The sequence below is a fragment of the Trachemys scripta genome, chromosome 5 (assembly GCF_013100865.1).
Source record: "Trachemys scripta elegans isolate TJP31775 chromosome 5, CAS_Tse_1.0, whole genome shotgun sequence".
In the NCBI taxonomy this organism is placed as follows: domain Eukaryota; kingdom Metazoa; phylum Chordata; order Testudines; family Emydidae; genus Trachemys; species Trachemys scripta.
The window spans coordinates 132,308,866-132,329,282 of record NC_048302.1 but is presented as its reverse complement, the minus strand read 5'-3'; the positions used below and the strand labels follow the sequence as shown (position 1 = coordinate 132,329,282).

Below are 20,417 nucleotides of genomic sequence, written 5' to 3'. Positions count from 1 at the left end.
GCCTAGAGGACATCCTAGACAGTATTTGGTCCTGCCATGAGGGCAGGGGACTGGACTCGATGACCTCTCGAGGTCCCTTCCAGTCTTAGAATCTATGAATCTATGAATCCTCCAGGAAGATCAATAGGGGTGGTTTGCACAGGACAGTGCTCTGATGTGGGTGGCTGATTTAACGCTCTGGGTTTCTTGCTGTCCAGTTGGCACTAATCGCGTTTACCGTATTTACAGAGTACAGAGCCCTCTGCACTGAGCGGCTCAGACTCTGCGGTGACGGTACTTAGAACGGATGGCCAGATCCTTAGGGACATGGGTCGAATGAATGAATTTGGGGCTTTTTAAGTCGAAAATTCAACTGGGTGAAACAATGATGAAGACTTTAACTTACATTACAAGCCCCTCTGGACCAGGCCTTCAGCTGGCATAGCTTCATTGAAGTAAATAGCCTGCACCAATTCACACCAGCTGTGTACGTTCTCCAGTGCTTGGCCTAGTCTGTTCTTCGTTGACTGGGATTGGGGGTGGGAATGGGGGAGGGGGTCCTCTGCTACTCTTAGGATTTCTTCCTGACTGGGTGCTGTGTGAAGTCTGGCTGTGATGCACCATGAAGCCATGACAATCAGCACCCTTATTGCTGATGGTCGCCTGCCGTGCGTGGTAATAAGCATGAGCACAAAGACGCAGGCGCTCGACTCGCTGGCCGATGCGCCCCTGGGTAGGAGCAGCCCTGGCTGGTTTTCATACAGGGTAAAACCCTCCTGTCATTCAGGCTGGCAAAGCCGGGCAGCCACAGAGCCAGACCAAGCCCTGGGCTTTGTGCCTGGGGCTCAGACATCTGCGGAGCAGCGGGTGAATACTGGGGCAGCTACGGCGCCTTCCCCCAGGCAAGCCCTGCTCGGCTTGCAAAGCTAAGGGCCTGGCTCTGACGCTGCTCTGGGCAGGGGCTCCCTTGGGAGTTCGATGGGAGCTCTGAGCATGGGGGCACTGTCAGACCCTCGTTGGCTGCAGCCACCCTGGAGCTGAGAGAGGAGCTTGGCTGGCCCATGTGTAGCACTGGAAGCAAATGTTACCTGGTTCCCAGTTTCGCGACAAACCCGGATCTCAGGCCAGAGGGGCTGTGCCCTGGTGACCGTGAGAGCTCAGGCTGGGGAGGTGCTTCCTGAGCGAGCCCCATCACTCGGGACATTGAAAACGAGGCATGGGGGGAGAAGAGCCCTGCCTTGGCAGGGGAGGGATTGGCTCCCCCAGCAGACCCCTATCCAGCTCCCATGACGCAGGGAACACATTTCCCAGGCGCCCAGGGCTACTCTGGGGTTTGGGGTGGAAAACATGAAACGCTGCAGTTTTAAACATTTCTCTTTCGAGGCTCCCAGGGCACTGGATTCGGCCGCCCAAAGTTCAGGGTTGTGACCCTGCCAAAGAACAGATTCCATGAGCCCTGAGCAATGAACCCCCTGCCCTGCGCTGCCCATTACACAGCAGCCCTCAGATTGTCCTTGTGCTGCTAGCAGCTTCTCCCCCTCTTCACCAGCGAACCCTCCCAGGCAAGGTAGCGAGTCGCGCTGTGCAGAGGGGGAAACCGAGGCAAAGTGGCTAAGAGCCATATTGCGTTCGGATTTGCTGTGAGTGCACATAGAGCGTCACACCCCATTGCACCCTGTGTGGTGGCTAGTAACAGCCACAGACCCTGCTCCCTCCTAGTGCCTCCTAGGATCAGGGCAGTGGCACACAATGGGGCAGCATGTCCAAAAGTAGGTAACTTTCGGTGCAGTCCTCATGCACACCTGGGAGCTCCTGGGGAGACTGTACCCTGAGGAGCTGTCCCTGGAGTGCATCACCCCTATGCAGATTTCACCATCTCATCCTTAGTGACTTGTGGAGGAAGTCAGCGTCAGACTCAGGCTCCTAGTTCAGGCGTTCCTGGCTCCCGGACTCATGCTCAGGCCACGTCGCTCTGATGAGACCGTACTTCGGCTGAGTGGCAGTCAGCCAGCCCGAAAGGGGAAAGCGGCTGGGAAGTGTATTCCTGAATACAGAGCACAGCACTGTATAGGCTTCTTTCTTAGTCTCATTGTGCTGCCTCTCTTGCAGGGAATTTGCAATGAGAATCAGATAAGGCACGCTGGCTCATTTGGTGCGCCATTCTGCCGTGGTCAGAGCAACCTGGGCTGGGAGACGCAGGGCCGGGAAGCGAGATGTCAGAGCTTGTGTCACCGCTATTACTGCGGGCGGGGAATATTAGGGCATGTCAGCATGGCCAGAGCAGAGGGAGAGAGGGCACCAGCAAGGGGATGATTCCAGCCCATTCCTCTGACCTGCTGAGCAAATAAATGGCAGATCGAGTCTTGGGAGAGGAGGGAGGCCGGCAAAGCAGCCAGTGAGTTGCCTGGAGTTACAGTGAAGAGAACGGGTTCCTGAGGAAGGCATACCAAATAGCCCCCTTCGCTGGGTAATAAGGGGGCAGTACAGCCAAGCACCCCGTCCTTGCTTACAGCTCCTCTCTCATTCCCCTCCCTCTGACCCATCCAGCCCTCCCTCTCCAGCTCTTTACTATTCGTGGCTTCTCCACCTCCAGCTCCTCCCCTCTCCCTCAGGTCCCTCCTGAGAACCCACCTGTTTATTGCAGGGGAGTTCTCCGCCCAGTGCTACACAGGAAGGCAGTGCCTAAATACCTTTAAAACCCTGGCCCAAAGGCCCCAAGCCGGTAGCAATTATAAACCTCCCATGTGAGCCAGCCACCAGAGGGTGACAATACCCCACACCGTCTGGAGATTATGAGTACAGTGCCTAGCACAATGGCATGGGGGCCTTTAGACACTACCACAATAAATTAACACCAGGATCAGAATCTGGGCCATCGACTCAATTGAGTTAGTCTGCATTTATCCCCATGAGAGCTCAGAATCAGGCTCCCTGAGTTCAGTAGAGTTGATTGATAGGTACCAGTGTACTTGAGAGCAGAAATTCTCTCACTCGTTACTTTTCTTTAATGCCTTGCATGTTTTTTGTAAACAAAGCAGAGAGAGACAGGTCTTTCATCTGAGCAAACTGCACCCGCATCACACAGCAAAACACGGACGCTTCTGGACTAGAGCAACACAGTCCTTTCAAACCGTCAGGCACCCCACGTTGAGATTCCAGTGCCTGGAATTGCATAATGCCACATTATCTACTGATTGCCTCATCACGTATAGCTCCCAAAGCTGGCGAGACAGAGAAGTGAGTTCAGTGGGTCTCAGGCTGCAAGCACCCTTGCAATACAATTAATAAACAATCTTACAGTTAAAGAGCTCTCAGTCCTACAGGGTGATTAGGCAAGTGTATATCTAGTGAATCACACAAATCGGAGACAGCAGAGAGTCTTGTTAGGGCCACCCCACCCCACAGCTGTGCAGGGTCACTCTCCACTGCATATCCATTCTCTCGTCGAGTCAGGTTCAAAGTGAGCCAGGCCATGGGGCTGCCATAATTAACCAGATCTCCCGGGTCGGGAATTTGCCCTGATAACTTACCCTTCCCTTTTGTTCCCAGGACTCTCATCCTCACTGGCTTCCTGTTCTATGGAGCAGCGTGAAGTTCTGGGGCTGTTTAACAAACTGGCGCTAGCTCCCGACACGGTTCAACATTCTGTGTGTTGGTGTGACGTTCTGCTCAGGACAGCCAGAACCGTAAGCCACGGAGTTACCCCTCTGCCTCAGCAGAGATTAGCCTGTGCGTCAGCTCCTGACCCTGCCACACCAGCCCGCCCGCTTCACCAGCAAACCCCTTGAAACTCTGCCAGTCTAAACCTTGCCTCACAGGGAACAATCAGTGACTTGCAGTTCCCCAGAGACGTCTCCCTGCAGCATCTAGTCCCTCTCTCTGGATGCTCAAAGACACAGCATGCTCATCAGCTGGTTAGGTTTGCTGAAGACTCACACTTACTTCAATAGGATAGCAGTGAGATGGTTTATAGTAAAACTAGGGAGAAGTTTATTAACAAAGAACAGAGATTGCAGGGATACTAAGCAAGTATAAAAGAGAGAAGTGTGATTACAAATAAAACAAAAAACCTTGATAGTAACTAATTTTAGCAAGTTACTATCTTTGCCAAAGCAGTTTTCTTCCTTACATGAAGTTACCAGCATCCCTGACCCTCCAGATTAGGGGATCCAACTTTCACAGGCTGCTGTACCTTATGTCCCCACAGTAATGGATCACTAAAAGGTCTTTTTGCTCCCCTTGTATTACACAAAGTCCATTGTCTTGGCCACAAGAGCCAGAAAGTCTTCCTGGGGTGCATATTCTGTCTCTCAGCATGAACGGTCTTCTCCTCTATTTGTTTATCTGGATGGCTTTCTTTACCTTATATGTAAATGTACTTTCATTGTCCTCTGCCTGAAGACTGGCTGGTCAGACAGGTAAATACACAACCCTTTGTGCACTGCCTCCCAAACACACTTTGAGAACATGTTTCCAGCACACATCTGTAACTCTTTAAACACAACCCATACGTCCATCACATGACCAGCGGGTACCTTACATGGCACTTTTGAGCTATATATTATGACAACAGTATATTGGGGCAATGCGTATGTCAGAGCTGATGTGAGTTACAGTATGGGGGGTCTCTCTGCTAAATTGGCACAGAGGGGCTCTTAGGGTCACCGCTGAGTTAAATCTTCTTGTTGTGTGTCTTGGCTGCTTTGCTTTTTCTATTGGGGTGTGATTCGGGACAAGGGCAGAGTCAAAGCACCACCAGGACTCTCACCCTGGCCCCAATGCAGGAGAGGGATTCATCCCCGGCAGTTTGCAATATCCTTCTCGCTTCTCCAGTCGCCCCAAAACATCATAAACATCAACATCCCTTTTGTTCGGGATGAATGTGAAGAAGTGACTGAAATAAAAGCCGCCTCCAAACCCAAAGTACGGGCACATGGCTCTCCCTCAAACAGAGGCAAATACAAAGCTGTCCAGAAATCTGAATGAGTTGCGCGGAGGGACTCTTTGGGTATTGTTTGAGCAGCGGGAGGTGTGTACATGTAAGAGAAGCAGAAGACAGCACACACACACACACACACACAGAGTCTGGACAAGCTCAGTCGGTGACCCCGAGAGGAGCCTATAGAAGGGGTCTGGTGCCAGAAAAAGAGGCTTGGAGCTGTAAGCAAAGAACCTATCTCCTGTTTGGTTCCTTCTGTGTTCAGGGAAACAGGACTTTGTGTTCACCCCTTGTAAATAAACAAGATTGCAGCAAAGAAAAGCCCTGATTCTGTCATCAGTTTCTCCTTTTAACTGGAACTAGCCACAACCCCCCAAATTCAGCTAATCACTTGGGTCCAAAGGGGTAACGGGGTATTGAAAGAGAAGGAACACACTTACCCGTTTGACCAAAGGAGCACTGGTTTGATGGCAGGCGACCCAAAGGCACAGCCTCAATCGGCTCTGACGGTCACCGAGCTTAGGAAGCAACCGTTTATAGAGTCCCCAGAGGGAGGAGGCATTCCAGGGAGGTGGAGCCAGAGGCGGAGCTTCCAGCATCAAACCTGGCCCCCTCCCTGCTGAGTAATGCCGTGTCTGAGAAGTCCCAGCCTTTGTATATGTTGCTGCACCTGCAAATCACACTGCTGCTTGCGAGGGTTCCCGGTCCTGGTCCCAGGGGTGCTGTGTGTGGTCAGCCAGGAGGGTGAGGCTCATCTCACCCAGCTAACTGGGATAAGAAAGTTTACAGAACCTGGTCTGAAGCCCTTTAGAGTGAAGGAGAGTCATATAGGCTGGATCAGGCCCATAAACAGCAACTGTGTCTGTGTGTAATTAACAGGAAGCTTAATAAGGAGAGAGAGGAAGCTCTTCCCCTCTCTCCCCCCCAGTCATTTTCTTTTGCATTTTCTGTGACCAGCTGTTTTTGACTGTTTCTCAAGGACATGCATTAGCCTAGCAGCCTCACAAGCGGGTCTCCAGAAACAATCCTGAACTACAGAATAATCAGAGATGAGAGGAAATGGAAACCCTGGCGCCAACACCCACAGACTTTGAGAAATAGCAGATCCGGACCCACCGGCATCCTACAGAAGCCTACCTCTGAAGCCGGCGTTCAGCTCTGGATTGTGGATCTAGGCTATTGGTCCACTGCTTCCTTGTGTTGTCTCCCGCTGGTGGAGTCCTAGTTTCCCTTTCTCCAGTGGGCTGAGAAAGGGCAGCCCTATGTTATACCCCAGTGCTCAGCCCCTTTTCCAGACAGGGGCTCTCAGTCGTTCTAAATCACCTACAATAATACATGGGGGAGAGTTTATAAATGCAGTCTTGTCTCTCTAGTGCAGGTACGTCTTTAAGTCTTTGAAACACTCTTTTTTCTGATTTCAATGGGAGTTTAGCACTTAGGCGGCTTTGAAAACCTCACGAGGGGTTTTGACATCTAAATATCTTCGTAAAACTGGCCCTCGGACTCCAGATTCCTGGATTCAATTCTGGCTCTGACACTGACTTTCTGTGGGCTCGGAGGCAAGTCGCTTCCCCTCTCCCTGCCTCAGTTGTCTATTGATCCATCTGAGGTATTTATAGGGCCTGTTCTGGTAACTGGGCCTACAAATGTACCCAAATTGTGAGCTCATCTGCAAAGAGTGAGTGAAAGTTCATTCCAAGTTACAATAACCTGATACAAGAAAGGCTGATGGGAAAAGGGGGGAGGAATAGCTCAGTGGTTTGAGTATTGGCCTGTTAACCCCAGCATTGTGAGTTCAATCCTTGAGGGGGCCACTTAGGGATCTAGGGCAAAAAATTGGTTCTGCTAGTGAAGGCAGGGGACTGGACTCAATGACCTTTTAAGGTCCCTTCCAGTTCTAGGAGATAGGTATATATCTCCATATATTATTATTAAAAGGTGCAAAAGGGAGACAGAAAAACAGCATGAGTCCAAACAAAGAGGTCTCCCCATAGAACTCACAGGCTGTGTTAAGACCATGCCTGGTAAACAAGAGAAGTGGGGGACTGGAAAGTGACAAATCAAAATGGGTGTGTCAGAAACTAGGCCTAATTGGTGGACAAAAGAATGAGAGGAGAGGCTATTCCTCCCCGCCCCTATTTTGGGGTCCTCAGAAAGAGAGTTTGGGGGGAATAAGGAGCAGGCTATCATGCAGCAGGCTGATGAAAGGCAGGGAAAGGCACAAGCTTCACCATCATGGCCTCCGTGCCCACCATCTCCCGGGACTCTGGACCTTCTTCTGCCTGCACAGGAGCAGCTCCAGCTGCAGCCACGGTCATTGAGCAGCCACTGACCTACCACTGCTCAGCTTAAAAGCAGGCCTCCTGGCTCACTGCAGCCAATCAGGCGGTCCTGCCGCGACCCATTTGAGCTTATTCATCCGCCCAGAGCGGGTCTGGCTAGTCCACAGGTTCAGCTGAAGGCGCTCACTCCTGACAGCCTAACACTGCTTAATGCTGGAGCATTGAACTGGGTCGTGATAACACTGTTGATTCTTTGGGCCCCTCTTTTCCACCTAAATTAATTGAGGAGCTAGGCCTAAGTGACTCGCCCAAGGTCACACAGGACGTCTGTGGCAGAGCAGGGAATTTAGCCCAGGTCTCCTAACCTTGTGCCCCTAACCACTAGGTCATCCTGTCCCCATCTGTGAAATACAGGCACGCTGATCTTTACCTGCCTCACACGGTGTGCGAGGTGCACTCGGTTAAGGTTTGCAAAAAGCTTTGGGCTCTTTGTATGAAAAATGACATTACAATCCAGCATCCCTAAGGGCATATTCTGCCCTCACGTACTCTACTGCCAGAGCAGTTCTCGTGGGCCAGAGTCTGATCTCACACTCGTTTTGTACTGATGGAACTCCACTGAAGTCACTCTTAACTTATACCATCGTGCAGGAGACTGGAATCAGGCTAAAGGGTATGAGTGGAGTCACTCCAGATTTATAGTGGTGCAAGATAAGAATCAGGCTCTCGGACAAGAGCCGATGACAGCAGAGAAGATTTCAGAGCTCTCTAGAACGGGGTCCCCAAACTTTTTATGTTGCACCCCCCATTATCTGTAATGGAGCCTGTCCGCCCCCTGCTGGCAACCATGGTCAAGAGCTGGGAACAGGACCGGAGCTGCAGCTGGGGCTGGAATGGAGCTCGGGGCAGACTGCATTGGGTGGTACTTCTGCCCCACCCCCTTTGGGGGGCTGGCCCAGGCCCTGCCACGCACCCCGGATGTTCCTCCGGGCCTCGCTATGGGGGCACATCCCACAGTTTGGGGACCACTGCACTAGAAATCTATTAGTATTTACCCTGTGTCCTTCTTTTCCCATTCATTGGTTTACGTGAGGACTCACTGCTTAACGCTAGGGTGACCAGATCTTCCGATTTTATAGGGACAGTCCCGATTTTGGGGTCTTTTTCTTATATAGGCGCCTATTACCCCCCAACCCCGTCCCGATTTTTCACACTTGCTGTCTGGTCACCCTACTTAACGCTGACTGGCTGACCCTGCTCAGATTCCAAAAGCAAGGGTGGAACAGCCCCTCTGACCCTCTCTATTGTCTACCATGCCCTCGCTAAGTGGCAAATATTAAAGCAAGCCAACGAAGATGACAAAGGTTGCTGCTTAGCCAACTGTTAAGTGTCTGGAGCAATGTATGCACCATTTATCCAGGCCCTGGGATGGGTAGTGACGGTGCCAGGATAATATAGTCAATGAACGTAAGATTTTCAGGACGTTGTCCATGTCTGATGAATTTATGGTAGACGGGAAGATCTTAATTGAGCTAAAGAAGGTGAAGGGTCAAGGTGAGCTGCGTCCCTGACTGATTTCACTATCTGTCAATCTCGCTCATTAATGCTTCGCAGCATTACTGGCTGTCGGCGCATCTTCAGTGTCGAGACATCTGCTTTTCTCCCGATGATTCAGCACCACGTTGGGCAACCTGGGGCGTTGTTGCACTCAGAAAGTTAGTGATCGCAAATCACCATGGGGGCGTCGAGGAAGTCACTTTGGGCAAAATGGTTCAGGCCCAGGGCAGGGGCTCTGAGGACAGAACTCGCGCACCTGCAAAGCAGCCATGCTATTCAGTTATGGCAGAGCCATTGTGATGTACACACCTGAACTCAGAGTGCTATTATCCCCAATGCACCAACAGGAAACTGAGGCACAGAGCAACAAAGGGCATGTCTCTACTGCATGTCTCTACATCTTGTGATTGCAGCTCAAGCAGACACCTTTCCGCTGGCTTTAACTAGCTAGCGCCGGTACCGGAGCACGGCCAGTGCAGCAGCAGTTCACGCTTCAGTGTGGTCTAGCTCCACGAATAATTGCCCGGGCCTCCAATGGGTTTGTACCACCTGCGCGAAAGTACATGCTGCTGGGGCTTGACCGCTTCAGAATCGGAGTTAGCAGGATTAAAACTAACTCAGGTCTGTGCACTCAAACTGTAACAACCACCCCCAGGATTGCAGAATAGCCACCCCCCTCCGCAATGTGCCCCAGGTCAAAGAGGAAGGCTGGAGCAGCGCAGGAAATTGAATGCAGGTCTCCCAAATGCCAGGCTAATATCTAACCCCTGGATGGTACTTTCTCTTCCTTTCAGTCAGGTATTACGCACGTGACAGTGGCATCCTGGCTTAAGTGGCTACACTGATATTGACCCTGGGTTAGCTCTTTTGGGTCTATACCCATTTCTGCAATTGACCAGATCAGCTGTTTGGGAAGAGCAGAAAAAACTATACTCAGCCCCCACTCAGAGTGACTCTCCATGAGTAGGTTTCGCTGCCTTTGTATTTCCTACCGGAACTGTTCAGAAGCCGTTTTTCCTTTTTGGTGGCTGGGTCAGTTTGCTCATACTGGCTCTGCCCCTTACTCAGATAGCTCTGCAGGCCTGTAACCCAGAAACGTTGGGTTTGTTCACTTAAAAAAAAAGGAAAACTGTTCTGGAGTAAAAAAACAGACCCTTCCTGTCTGCTTAGCTGCTAGTCCCAGTTTGCAATGCACTGGAGCCAGTGATCTGGACCAGAGGCAATAGATGTGGTAGAACATAGGTTAATCCACAATGGTTTGTGTGTTCCTCTAAACTGTGGCGGTTCTTCTGATGGCATTAACCTGGCCATGTGCCTGGTGTCTGAGACCCTACAGTGCTGAAGGCTGGCAGGAAATGAATGCCCTTGCAACAGGAGCTCAGTGGTACTCCAAGGAATTCACCCTGCAGGACAGCTGGAGTTTCCGGGCTGCAGGATCACGCAGAAGTGGTGCATATGGTTGTGTAAGTTAGCCTCCCCTTTGGTGGGCATGAAGGAATTTCAATCCAATAACCTTATCACCTTCAGGGCAACTACACCTGTATTCCCTCTCCAGGGTATAGCCAGGGCATAGGCTCCTGAGCTGTCACCCCTCCTGGGCAGAGACCTCTCTCTCTCTCTCTCTCTCCCTCCTGACCAGGGTTTTTCCAGGCTACACTGTGAATGCTCCAGCAAGTCAGACTGCCTAAGCAGGCCTGCTTTGCCTTCTCTTCAGAGGCTATGAACAATTCTAAGGCACCACACAGCTTTTCTTATGCCACCACATTTATTCTTAAGGTGAAAGCATCCAAGAGCAAACATATTAAAAACAATAAAAGGACCTACGCGACTACACTTACCAGAGATCACCCCAACTCCAACAGGGGCTCTCACAGCGTCAGCCCTCTCACAGGGTTTTTCTGGGGTTACACAGCCATGACACCTTTTGCTCAGCACAAGAACACCCATGACTTGTTCATTCTTTCCTTTAAACAGTTTGGACCTCTGACCTTGTCCTCATGTAACAAGTGATCAGCTGCCAAAGGTCCCCCCCTCAGGGTGAAGATCCCAAAGGCTGGGTTCTTGCCTAGGCGGAGGAGTTTACATTTGCATACCCTGCCCCCTCGAGACTTCCGGGAAACCCCACTTTAACAGGTCATTCTTGTCCAACACATTGCTTCAAATCGTCTTTTGACGTTTATAACCCTTCCCAGGGGTTATGTTAGGCAAGTCTCCCCGCATAGAGCTGTTGCATATAATCCCACAATAGTACATAACCATTTGTGGTTTTACTACAACGAACGCCTAAGATACTTAACCCAGTAACATTTAACGTAACGCAATGAGGTTTGCCTGGAATATTGCAGCAAACTGCTGTATCTCTCGTGGTCCTCCACACCCCTGTGATCCTGGCAACCCTCAAGCTAACCTGCTGAGAGGGAGCCAACCAAGGAGCGTACAGGTGCTACGGGAAGTGGCGCTGGTGTTTCAGGGGATGGCACTGTCCCCCTGAGGGTACTGAACGAGGTTGGGGGGTGCTGTCAGCTAAAGGGGAGGTGTAAAACCACAGTCTTCATCACAGGTATCCATTTACGCTCCCATGATGTTGCTGGGCACTGTCAAACAGCTGCTGTGTTCCACCCCAGAGGTGGACAAAGTGCTGCCTGTCGATATTTGTGTACCGCTTTAGGTGCCTCTTGGGCTGAAAGGTGCGTGAGGAAATGTAACTGTTCGAAAATATTCTTCTGCCAGGAGCAAAGCAAGGAACCGCCCCATCCTGGGACCTAACGGGAAAGTGAGGGCCTCGCCAACTCCGCTCGCTGACCCCCAGCGGCCCCGATTGACTGTGCCAATTAAAGGAAACTCGTAGACGTCAACTCATGTCTCGCTATGTTTGGAATAAGTGCCAAGGAGCAAATGATTCCTTCTTCGCTGACCTCACATCCTCGACCCTGGATTATTAGCAGTGCTAGTTGGTGTGAAAAGCAATGCCTTGTATTTTTTAAGGGAAATGAGTGACGATGGTGGCGGCACGTCTAAGTAGCTGCAGCGGGCGCTATATATACCGGCACCCCGGGAGGAGCGGAGACAAAACCTGGAGGGCTTTCCTGAGCCCACTCGAGAGAGAAGCAGGGTCAGCAGCAGCCACCATGTCTCAGAACACTCTCGCCATATGCGTCTTGTGGTTCCTGGCTCTCTCCTCGGCCTGTTACATCCAGAACTGCCCCATCGGCGGAAAGCGCTCAGTCCTGGACATGGATGTCAGAAAGGTACGTGATGCATTCCTTACCGTCGGGGCTGTTTAGGGCTGGGTAAAGACACCCCATTGATAGCCTGTTAGCGTGACGGTCCCAAGCTGCCCTGATACTGCGCCAAAACTCTCACCTCCTGCCCAAAAGGATCCCGTCCAGGGCGCGACAGGGGAGATTGCTGGCAAGGGGCTGAGCTGTGCCGGCTGCGATGGTAGCTGTCTAAACCCGAGCAACTAGACACGCGTATGTTTTGATACCCTGATCAATACCACAAGCAGCTAGACTGTGGCTCTCCGATGCCCTTCACACAGCTGTGGTGTGAATTTTGTAAAGCTTTGAACAAGCATTAACGAATATTCATTACCAAGTCCCTCTTTTCCTTCCCTTCTCCTATGCCCCTAGGGTGACCAGTCAGCAAATGTGAAAAATCGGGATGGAGATGGGGGGTAATAGGAGCCTACATAGGAAAAAGACCCAAAAATCGGGACTGTCCCTATAAAATCGGGACATCTGGTCACCCTATATGCCCCATTCCAACCATCTCTGTGTTCAGTGTTCAGCCAATCAGGAAAGCATAGACTATAGTGTATGCCAAACTCCTGGGCAGTAGAGAAGTGCATCTTGTGATCGTCAGGACCTCATTCAGCCAATATATTACCTACGCAGCTAACGCTGAAAGTATGTTTGAAAAATAATGGAACACACATGAGCCCCTTTGCAGATGAGTGGTAAGCAGCCAGACTTTTCAGTCTTGTGGTTAAAGCATTGGATGGAGACTGAGAGGGAAGCAGGAGATCTGGATTCGATCCCCACCTCTGCTACAGACACCCTGTGTGATCTTGGTCAAGTCCTTTAATCTTTCTGTGCCTTACTTCCCCATCTGTACACTGGGGATAATAATCTTTCCTTTAGCTGTCTTGTCTCTTTAAAGTGTAAATCCTCCGGGGCAGACTCTGGCTTTACTGTGCGTGTGTACAGCACCCGGCCCAATCAGGTCCCATCTCAATCAGGTTCTCCAGGCACTATTGCACTACAATTATAAGCCCAGCTGTATTGAGGACATCAGAAGTCTAGTTTGGTGGTGAATTGTAAATACTGTTACAAGTGTAGATGTCTATATCAGATTGCCTTATAGGCAGGACGGGGAGCAGCATCTATTTTGAAGGTTGTCCAATACTTCCCCACATAGGCCTGTGTTTTCAGTTGCTTATAACTTTGCCAAACTTCAACTGCTTGGTTTGAAATGGACCAAGCTGGGTGTCTGAATCAGCCTGAATTTTCTTCTGAAAGGTTCAGCGAAAATATCTTGGCCACTTCCAAGAATGAGATGTGGGGACCGTTCATTGTTTTGCCCACTTCAAAAAAAATTCTTAAATCTGTTTTGTTGAGGCGCTCTAGCATCCCCATTCTTTGGAGACGGGACCTGAAATTTGGGAGTGGGGTCGCCCTGGTATCAGGGATGTGCCTTTTGCCAGCCCCGTGGAATAAACCACTCAAATGTGGCCACGTCAGAAGCCTCTGCAATTACTTACCAGAGATGTGTCAGAGTTTGGCAGATAAATTCTCTGAAGATTCCACCTGCACTGAGCATGTGCCAGCCCCCCACAGGTGCTACATGTGACTGGCCTGTGGATGACCCATTCCCCCAGAATGACTGAGCAGGACTTTCCCTGCAGTTGTGCTCCCAGTTACTGTGGGCCGGCGGGGAGCGGGCGCTGTGACGCCAGGCACCAGACTAACAGCAGAGAAGATGCTCTCCTGTGCTCTCAGCAACCCCTTGTGGGTGCCTATGCGGCTTGGAAGAAGCTGCCTGACTCAGATGCAGAGGGGAGAAAAACTGGATTAGGGCAGTGGCAGTGGGACTGGCCTGGAGCAAGGTGCCTTGAGGGGGCTGAGAGCACATGCTAATAGGCTCGTGCTGAAACACAGAGGAAAACACCGCAGGGATGCAGGCAAATAGTCTGCATGGCAGGTCAGGAATGCCACCCAGCGGGAAATGGCCAGCCAAGAAACAGCTGTGATAGCCCAGCGGCCCAGCAGCAGCATCAGTCAAATCACTGATGGCCAGTTACCGAGCGCTGGCTCTGGGAGAAGAGTGCGGGCAACATAAGGGGCAGTCACGAGCTGAGATGAGTTTTCAGTGCTCTGCTACATGTTCCTCCTGCTGCCTGTCCACAGGCACAGTGGGGACTGGGGGAGAAAAGGCCTGCAGCCTTTCCAAACCGATGCCACACTGTCAAGAGCGATTGTGCTTAGGAGGAACATTTTACTGATCATCTTCTGAGTCAGTCTGTAATGTGTATCCTGTACACATGAGAGGAGATAATATCCCCAGCATCAGCTAGACTGGGGAGCAGGAGGGCAAAGGGAACAAATCCAATCATACTCCCTGTAACCCCCTTTAATCAGATGGTTCTGAGGGAGGCAAAATGTTCTGGAGCAATATTTCCCTACAGCAGGCGGCCACTGCGTAAGAGGGCCACAATTTGGGTGAGGAGGGAATACATTTGCGCTGGTTAGTCTCTAAACCACAGGATTTGGGGACTTCAACAGCAGAGTCAAGGGAAAGGGTTGGGACGGCTTTGTGGCCTGCATCATGCGGGAGGTCAGACTAGATGATCATAATGGTCCCTTCTGACCTTAAAGTCTATGAGTCTATGAGTTAGAGTTGAGAAAGACACCCAATGGTTAAAATGATAGGATGAAATTCTGCTCTCTGTTGAGCCACGAACGAGGCTGGGACGGCCCAAGTAAAAGCAAAGTCTGGGGGTGGGGGTTAGGTCTGTATTCATTCATGTGACCTGCATTTTGCACCGTTTCTTCAAAGCATCCCTTTCCCTAGCCCATGAACTGCTAATTCAAACGATAGGATCTGTCTGCTTTCAAGTGCACGGGGAAGGGCTGCCAGGGGATTTAACCCTGAACTGATACACAAAGGCACCAGTGTTTTGTAGAACCCATCACAATAGCTGCCCCACTGCCCACCTCGGGACATTGATCTTCAGGCAAAACTTGGGGACTTTCACATAAACAGCATGATCTAGCCGGAGCCCGGGAAAGCTGTTAGCACAACGAAACCTTGTGCTTAATAAAAGAAATACACAGCAGAATACACTAGGAGACCCAGCCCAGCAAGCGTAGTGGAGTTCTCTTAATAGGAGTCACAGGCAACGTATCAAACGCTACTGTGGTCAGTGGAGTTACACCCTGGATTAGTTCAGCCCAATTTGTTCAGGATGGTTTCACCTGTTTATTAAAGGGGCACTGTCTAATTCATAACATTTCCAAACAATTCCCTCCCTGCGCTGGCAACTAACCCCATCAATTATTTAACAATCACAAAACAAAATTATCCTTTATCCCTCCCATTCCCAGCTTGTGTTTGCTTCTCCCTCCCCCACTCTCTCATGCACTCATACCACCGCGCTAGAATCGTGACAGCCCCACTGGTCAATGTCAGTTTGGGGTGCTGATCGTTATTTTCTTGTCAGTTTCACTTTCTGGGGATGTGAGCCCAGGCTAGCGTGGCTAGGGTTATGACCCCTCCAGAGCACGTATCATTCCCCACCCCATCCAGTTCCACAGAGCAATCCCAGGAGAACATTTCGCTTCCTAGTCAGGTTTCTAATACCAGTTGAAAAACTAGAACTGAAGCGCTAGGCCTGAGCTGAGCAGACAGGGGCTCCTTAGATACTAGCACATGATGGCAGAAAGACACCATCTATGCACTGAGCGCAGTGGCAGTCTTTCTAACGGGCTTTGAATCAGGACCCAAGCAACAAGGGATGCTGTTTTCCCCGTTAACCAGCCTTTGGGTTTCTCTCTCCCACCAGTGCATCCCCTGTGGACCTAGGAACAAAGGCCACTGCTTTGGCCCTAGCATCTGCTGTGGAGCGGAGATGGGATGCTACTTCGGTACCTCAGAAACCCTGCGATGTCAGGAGGAGAATTACCTGCCGACACCCTGCGAGTCTGGCAGGAAGCCATGCGGGCCCAACGGTGGGACCTGCGCAGCCCCCGGGATCTGCTGTAACAACGGTGAGAGAGCACTTGCTTCGCTTCGACTTTAACCATAGCTCCATATGAACGAGCACAATCCCTCCCACCCAACCCTGCAATTTAGGGCTGTTAAAAGTAACACTTCATGTCTATTCTCAATGCTCTCATGCACTTTTAACATGGGGAAGACGGGCCTTGTGATTAAGAGACAGGATGGGGAGGGTAGAGGAGGGGCTTAGTAGATATGAGCTTGACCCCTGTCTCCGCTACAGACTCGCTGAGGGACTCTGGACCAGTTGCTTAACCACTTTGTGCCTCCATTTCCTCATCAGTAACGTAGGGATAATTATACTTTCAGCCTCAGAGCTACATTCACTGATGTTTGGAAGCACTTGGACATCTTTGGACGGCGCGCAGTGGCACCGTGACTTCAGTGCTGGTGCATGCACAAGTGGCAAGAGTTCTGCAAAGGCCATGGGCCATTATCTACTGCTCAGGCCCTAGTATTTGTGGACAGAGAAGAAGTGGGGAAGTTAATATTGGTGGCAGTCCAGCAGTTTCCTCCTTTCCCAGAGGAGAGAAGTCTCAATTGGCCTGGGCATTGCCTTCATTGCCGCAGGCAAAGTTGGCAGCAGTATCACATCAGGCCAAACCCCATGCAGAGAGGTGAAATTCACCCAGCAGGAATAGTTTAGAATACCTCTCCCTTGGCAGGAAAGGCACCACCCACACATCCTAGGCCAGATCCTCAGGTGTGTATCTTGGTATAGTACCATTGTCTTCCATGGAGCTGTAGGCATTTACATCAGCTGAGGATCTGGCCCCGGTGTTATCTAGCAGAGCTATACGTAACTCCAGTGGCCGAGTTCATGCGCCGTTTCCTTTTATGTGCGTTTGTTTCTCTTCAGAGGGCTGCATGGTGGACTCGGCCTGTGACCAAGAATCGCTGTTTTCCTAGACCACCCGCTACACAGGAGGGATGAAGTCACAGGATTTACCATCTACGAGGCTGTGCAAGACCAAAAGCCAGTCCAACAGGATGCATTAATCCTGGCCGCGCTGCGCCTCGGCCGTCATTCAAATGACATCCCCAGCTAGAAATAAAACTTGTACCAAAATATCCTGCTATTTACTTTTTTCCCCTTTGGCTTTGTAACAAACTCAACAGCTTTGCTGTCTGCCTAGCTGGGAATCACATCCCCCCTCTGGACAGGAGACGCTGCTTCTTGGTACAGCCTGGATGAGGGAGGAGAGGAATGTAGGTGATTTACCTAAGCAGACAGTTAAGGACCAGGATGGGGATTTTTGTGATGCTTTCCAGCAGTCCCCAGGATTGGGAGGCACCTCGCTACCACCTGCCCTTAGCATGAGGGAGCTTTGTCTGTGCCTGCCTGGGGTCAGCTCCCTGACATCTCTGACAACACAAACACTCCCGTCCAGGCCTACATAGGCCCTACGGCAACACGCCACCCCTCAAGCCCTCTGAGCGTATCCGTGGGGTATCCAGCCCATGGTCACTGGACACTTGCTGAGTTCAGAGCCACTGCTCCCAAAGCAGCTCTACACCCCTGATCTACCTCAGATCACTGCTTCGCTGCACACACAGCGCTGAGATATGTTTAGAGAAAACAAGCAAAAGTGTAGTTAGCAAGTGCAGAGATTCGAGCAATAGCACGAAGCAGCACTGGAAACAAATGGCTACATTTCAAATAAAATGCCAACATGCATTTTAGACCCTAGACTTAAGTAACAAGATAATCTCCGGCCTAATGCAGTATTACTCACCAGCCAGCCCTGCCTGGGATCTCTCTTTCATGAGAAGTAACATGGTGTCAGCTTGCCTCCTCAGTGAAAGGATCCAGGGTGCATCTTGGCACCCCCGGTGAGATCCCCACAAGCCTCCACTTGTAAACTGGAGGATGCCCCCTGCTGGTTGTTTGTTCATGTATACCTTTCTTCTTGACTGTGCAATCTCTTGATTAGCATTTGGTTCAGTGTGCAACCAGGCACCCATTACAAAGCATACAATACCCACAGGACCAGAGCGAGAGTGGTAAGCACCTCCTGCCTGGGGACCTGTCTTAACTCCTAGCCTTTAAGAACATAATTGTTAGTATAGATACATAACTCCTTAAATATTATCCATATGTACATTTTGCAATGATTACAATGACTAGTGGGCTGCTGGCTTTCGATAGCCACCTTACGTACCCTTTGGTGTACTAACATGTATATACCTGGCCCAGGGGATCCCCGACAGTCTGTAGGCACCTCCTTTGCCCTCTGCCAGTTGGCATCAAGAGGTCCCTGGGTCACAGTTTTATCCAGCACCCAAGGGAGGTTCTCTGAAAAAACAGGGTCAATGCATGCCGAGGCTCTGGAAAGCCATACTAGGAATTAAGAGCGTGGGGAATGGTGTATGATCAGAGCAATGGCCCTGCCACCCAGATGCTCTAGGTGCTATCCCAAAAGGATGGATGTGGGATTGAGGAGGTAATGCTAGAAAAGAGAGCAGAGAAAAAGAGGACCATGTTGTGCTGCTGTTAAAGGGTAATCAGAGGAAATATAACTACGAAGGATTTCTAAGCACCTAATGGCAGCATATGCACTGAAAAGCAAAGTCTCTTTTTAACCTGCTGGGTGGATAGTTCACTAGATAATATGAACACAAGAACAGCCATAGCAGGTCGGATCAAAGGTCCATCTGGCCCAGTATCCTGTCTTCCAACAGTGGCCAATGCCAGGTGCCCCAGAGGGAATGAAGAGAACAGGTAATCATCCAGTGACCCAGGCCATTGCCGATTCCCAGCTCCTGGCAAACAGAGGCTAGGGACACCATCCCTGCCCATCCTGGCCATTGATGGACCTATCCTCCAGGAATTTATCTAGTTCAGCAGTTCTCAAACTATGGGGCAGGACCCCAAAGTGGGTTGCGACCCCCTTTTAATGGGGTCGTCAGGGCTGGCTTAGACTTGCTTGGGTTCGAGGCTGAAGCCCGAGCCCTGGGCCGAAGCCTGAGGTATTCAGCCCTGGGTGGCGGGGCTCAGGTTACAGGCCCCCTGGCTGGGTATGAAGCCCTGGGGCTTCAGCTTTGACCTCTTCCCGCCCAGGGCAGTGAGAATCAGACGAACTCAGGCTTCGGTCCCCCTCCTGGGGCCGTGTAGTAATTTTTGTCGTCAGAAGGGGGTCGTGGTGCCATGACGTTTGAGAACCCCTGGGCTAGTTCTTTTTTGAACTCTGTCCCGTGTTAAAAGATGCCAATGGGGGGACAGAAGAGTTTAAATAAGGCAGAATATTGGAAGCCCAAAGGAGGTCCCTTCAATCAGAACAGAACCTTGGTCATTCACAGCTCTCTGAACAACTCACTCAGTAACTGTCACAACAAACGCTAGAACAGGTCAGAAACCAGAATCTCCATTCTGCAAGAAGCTCCAACATTTAAAAAAAAACTTCATTTCAATTCGGAACAGAGAGCCACAAATTTCTGCAAAACGAATTCCCGAACTTTTGCTTTGATAGCGTCAAAACGTTTTGTCTTGACTTTTATATTAGCCAATCTATTCGACATACAGATTAAATAATGTAATATTAAAATGTTACTATATTAAAACCTAAACAAAATGCATTAAAATTAAATACTTCCACTATATTTGTCAAATACTGATTGAAATCTCCATCTTCCCAGTCATTCATGTTGTATAGAAAGGTTCTACCATGCAATTTAAAAGGAAGGGTTTTGATTAGGGACTTCATGGCAGGTGGGGGATGGAGTGCCCCAATAATAATAAGACCATGAATGTTTGGGAGAAATGCCAGCTCAATAAAACCTCCAGATTAAGAATCTATCAATGAACAGGAAAAACAGAGTAGTGAATGGCAGAGTCCAAACACTTGATGAGGAGCAAGCCACATGGAGTGCTACAGGGGGTAGTAAAGAGACTCATAAGTATCATTAATGATCTAGAGTAGGGTTCCCAGCCTTTTCCATACTGGGACCTCAGAGATCCTTCCCTCATCCAGTCAGGACTTTGTCCCATTTAACATGGGATAGAGTGGTCCCATGGGATGGGGCAGGAAGGATAGCTCAGTGGTTTGAGCATTGGCCTGCTAAACCCAGGGTTGTGAGTTCAATCCTTGAGGGGGCCATTTAGGGATTTGGGGCAAAAATCTGTCTGGGGATTGGTCCTGCTTTGAGCAGGGGGTTGGACTAGATGACCTCCTGAGGTCCCTTCCAACCCTGATATTCTGATTATATGTGCTCATGAACCCCCACAGAGAATCCATGACCTAAAGGATTTAGAGACCACCAGTGATGTCCTCTGTGCGCCTCACAGACAAACGTATTTCCCTGAAGCAAGCAAGCAAATTCAGCCATGATCAGGTTTGCCAGTGACACCAAAACCAGAAGGACAAATCCATATGAGAACTAAA

General features: G+C 50.4%; 1 protein-coding gene across 1 annotated transcript; it reads left to right on the top strand.

The window, feature by feature from the left end:
- Nucleotides 1-11,843: 11,843 nt before the first annotated feature.
- LOC117878345 (neurophysin 1) lies at nt 11,844-17,087 on the top strand. Its single transcript, XM_034772512.1, has 3 exons — nt 11,844-12,005; nt 15,821-16,025; nt 16,895-17,087. Exons 1-3 carry the CDS (start codon nt 11,886-11,888, stop codon nt 16,942-16,944), a joined length of 375 nt encoding a protein of 124 aa, XP_034628403.1. The 5' UTR covers nt 11,844-11,885; the 3' UTR covers nt 16,945-17,087.
- The last annotated feature ends 3,330 nt before the right edge of the window (nt 17,088-20,417 follow it).

Bases quoted from the DNA above. Each gene is read 5' to 3' on its own strand.
- LOC117878345 (XM_034772512.1), top strand. From the start codon at position 11,886: ATGTCTCAGAACACTCTCGCCATATGCGTCTTGTGGTTCCTGGCTCTC. The intron at 12,006-15,820 runs GTACGTGATGCA...CTCTCCCACCAG, and splicing joins TGGACATGGATGTCAGAAAG to TGCATCCCCTGTGGACCTAG. The intron at 16,026-16,894 runs GTGAGAGAGCAC...GTTTCTCTTCAG, and splicing joins CGGGATCTGCTGTAACAACG to AGGGCTGCATGGTGGACTCG.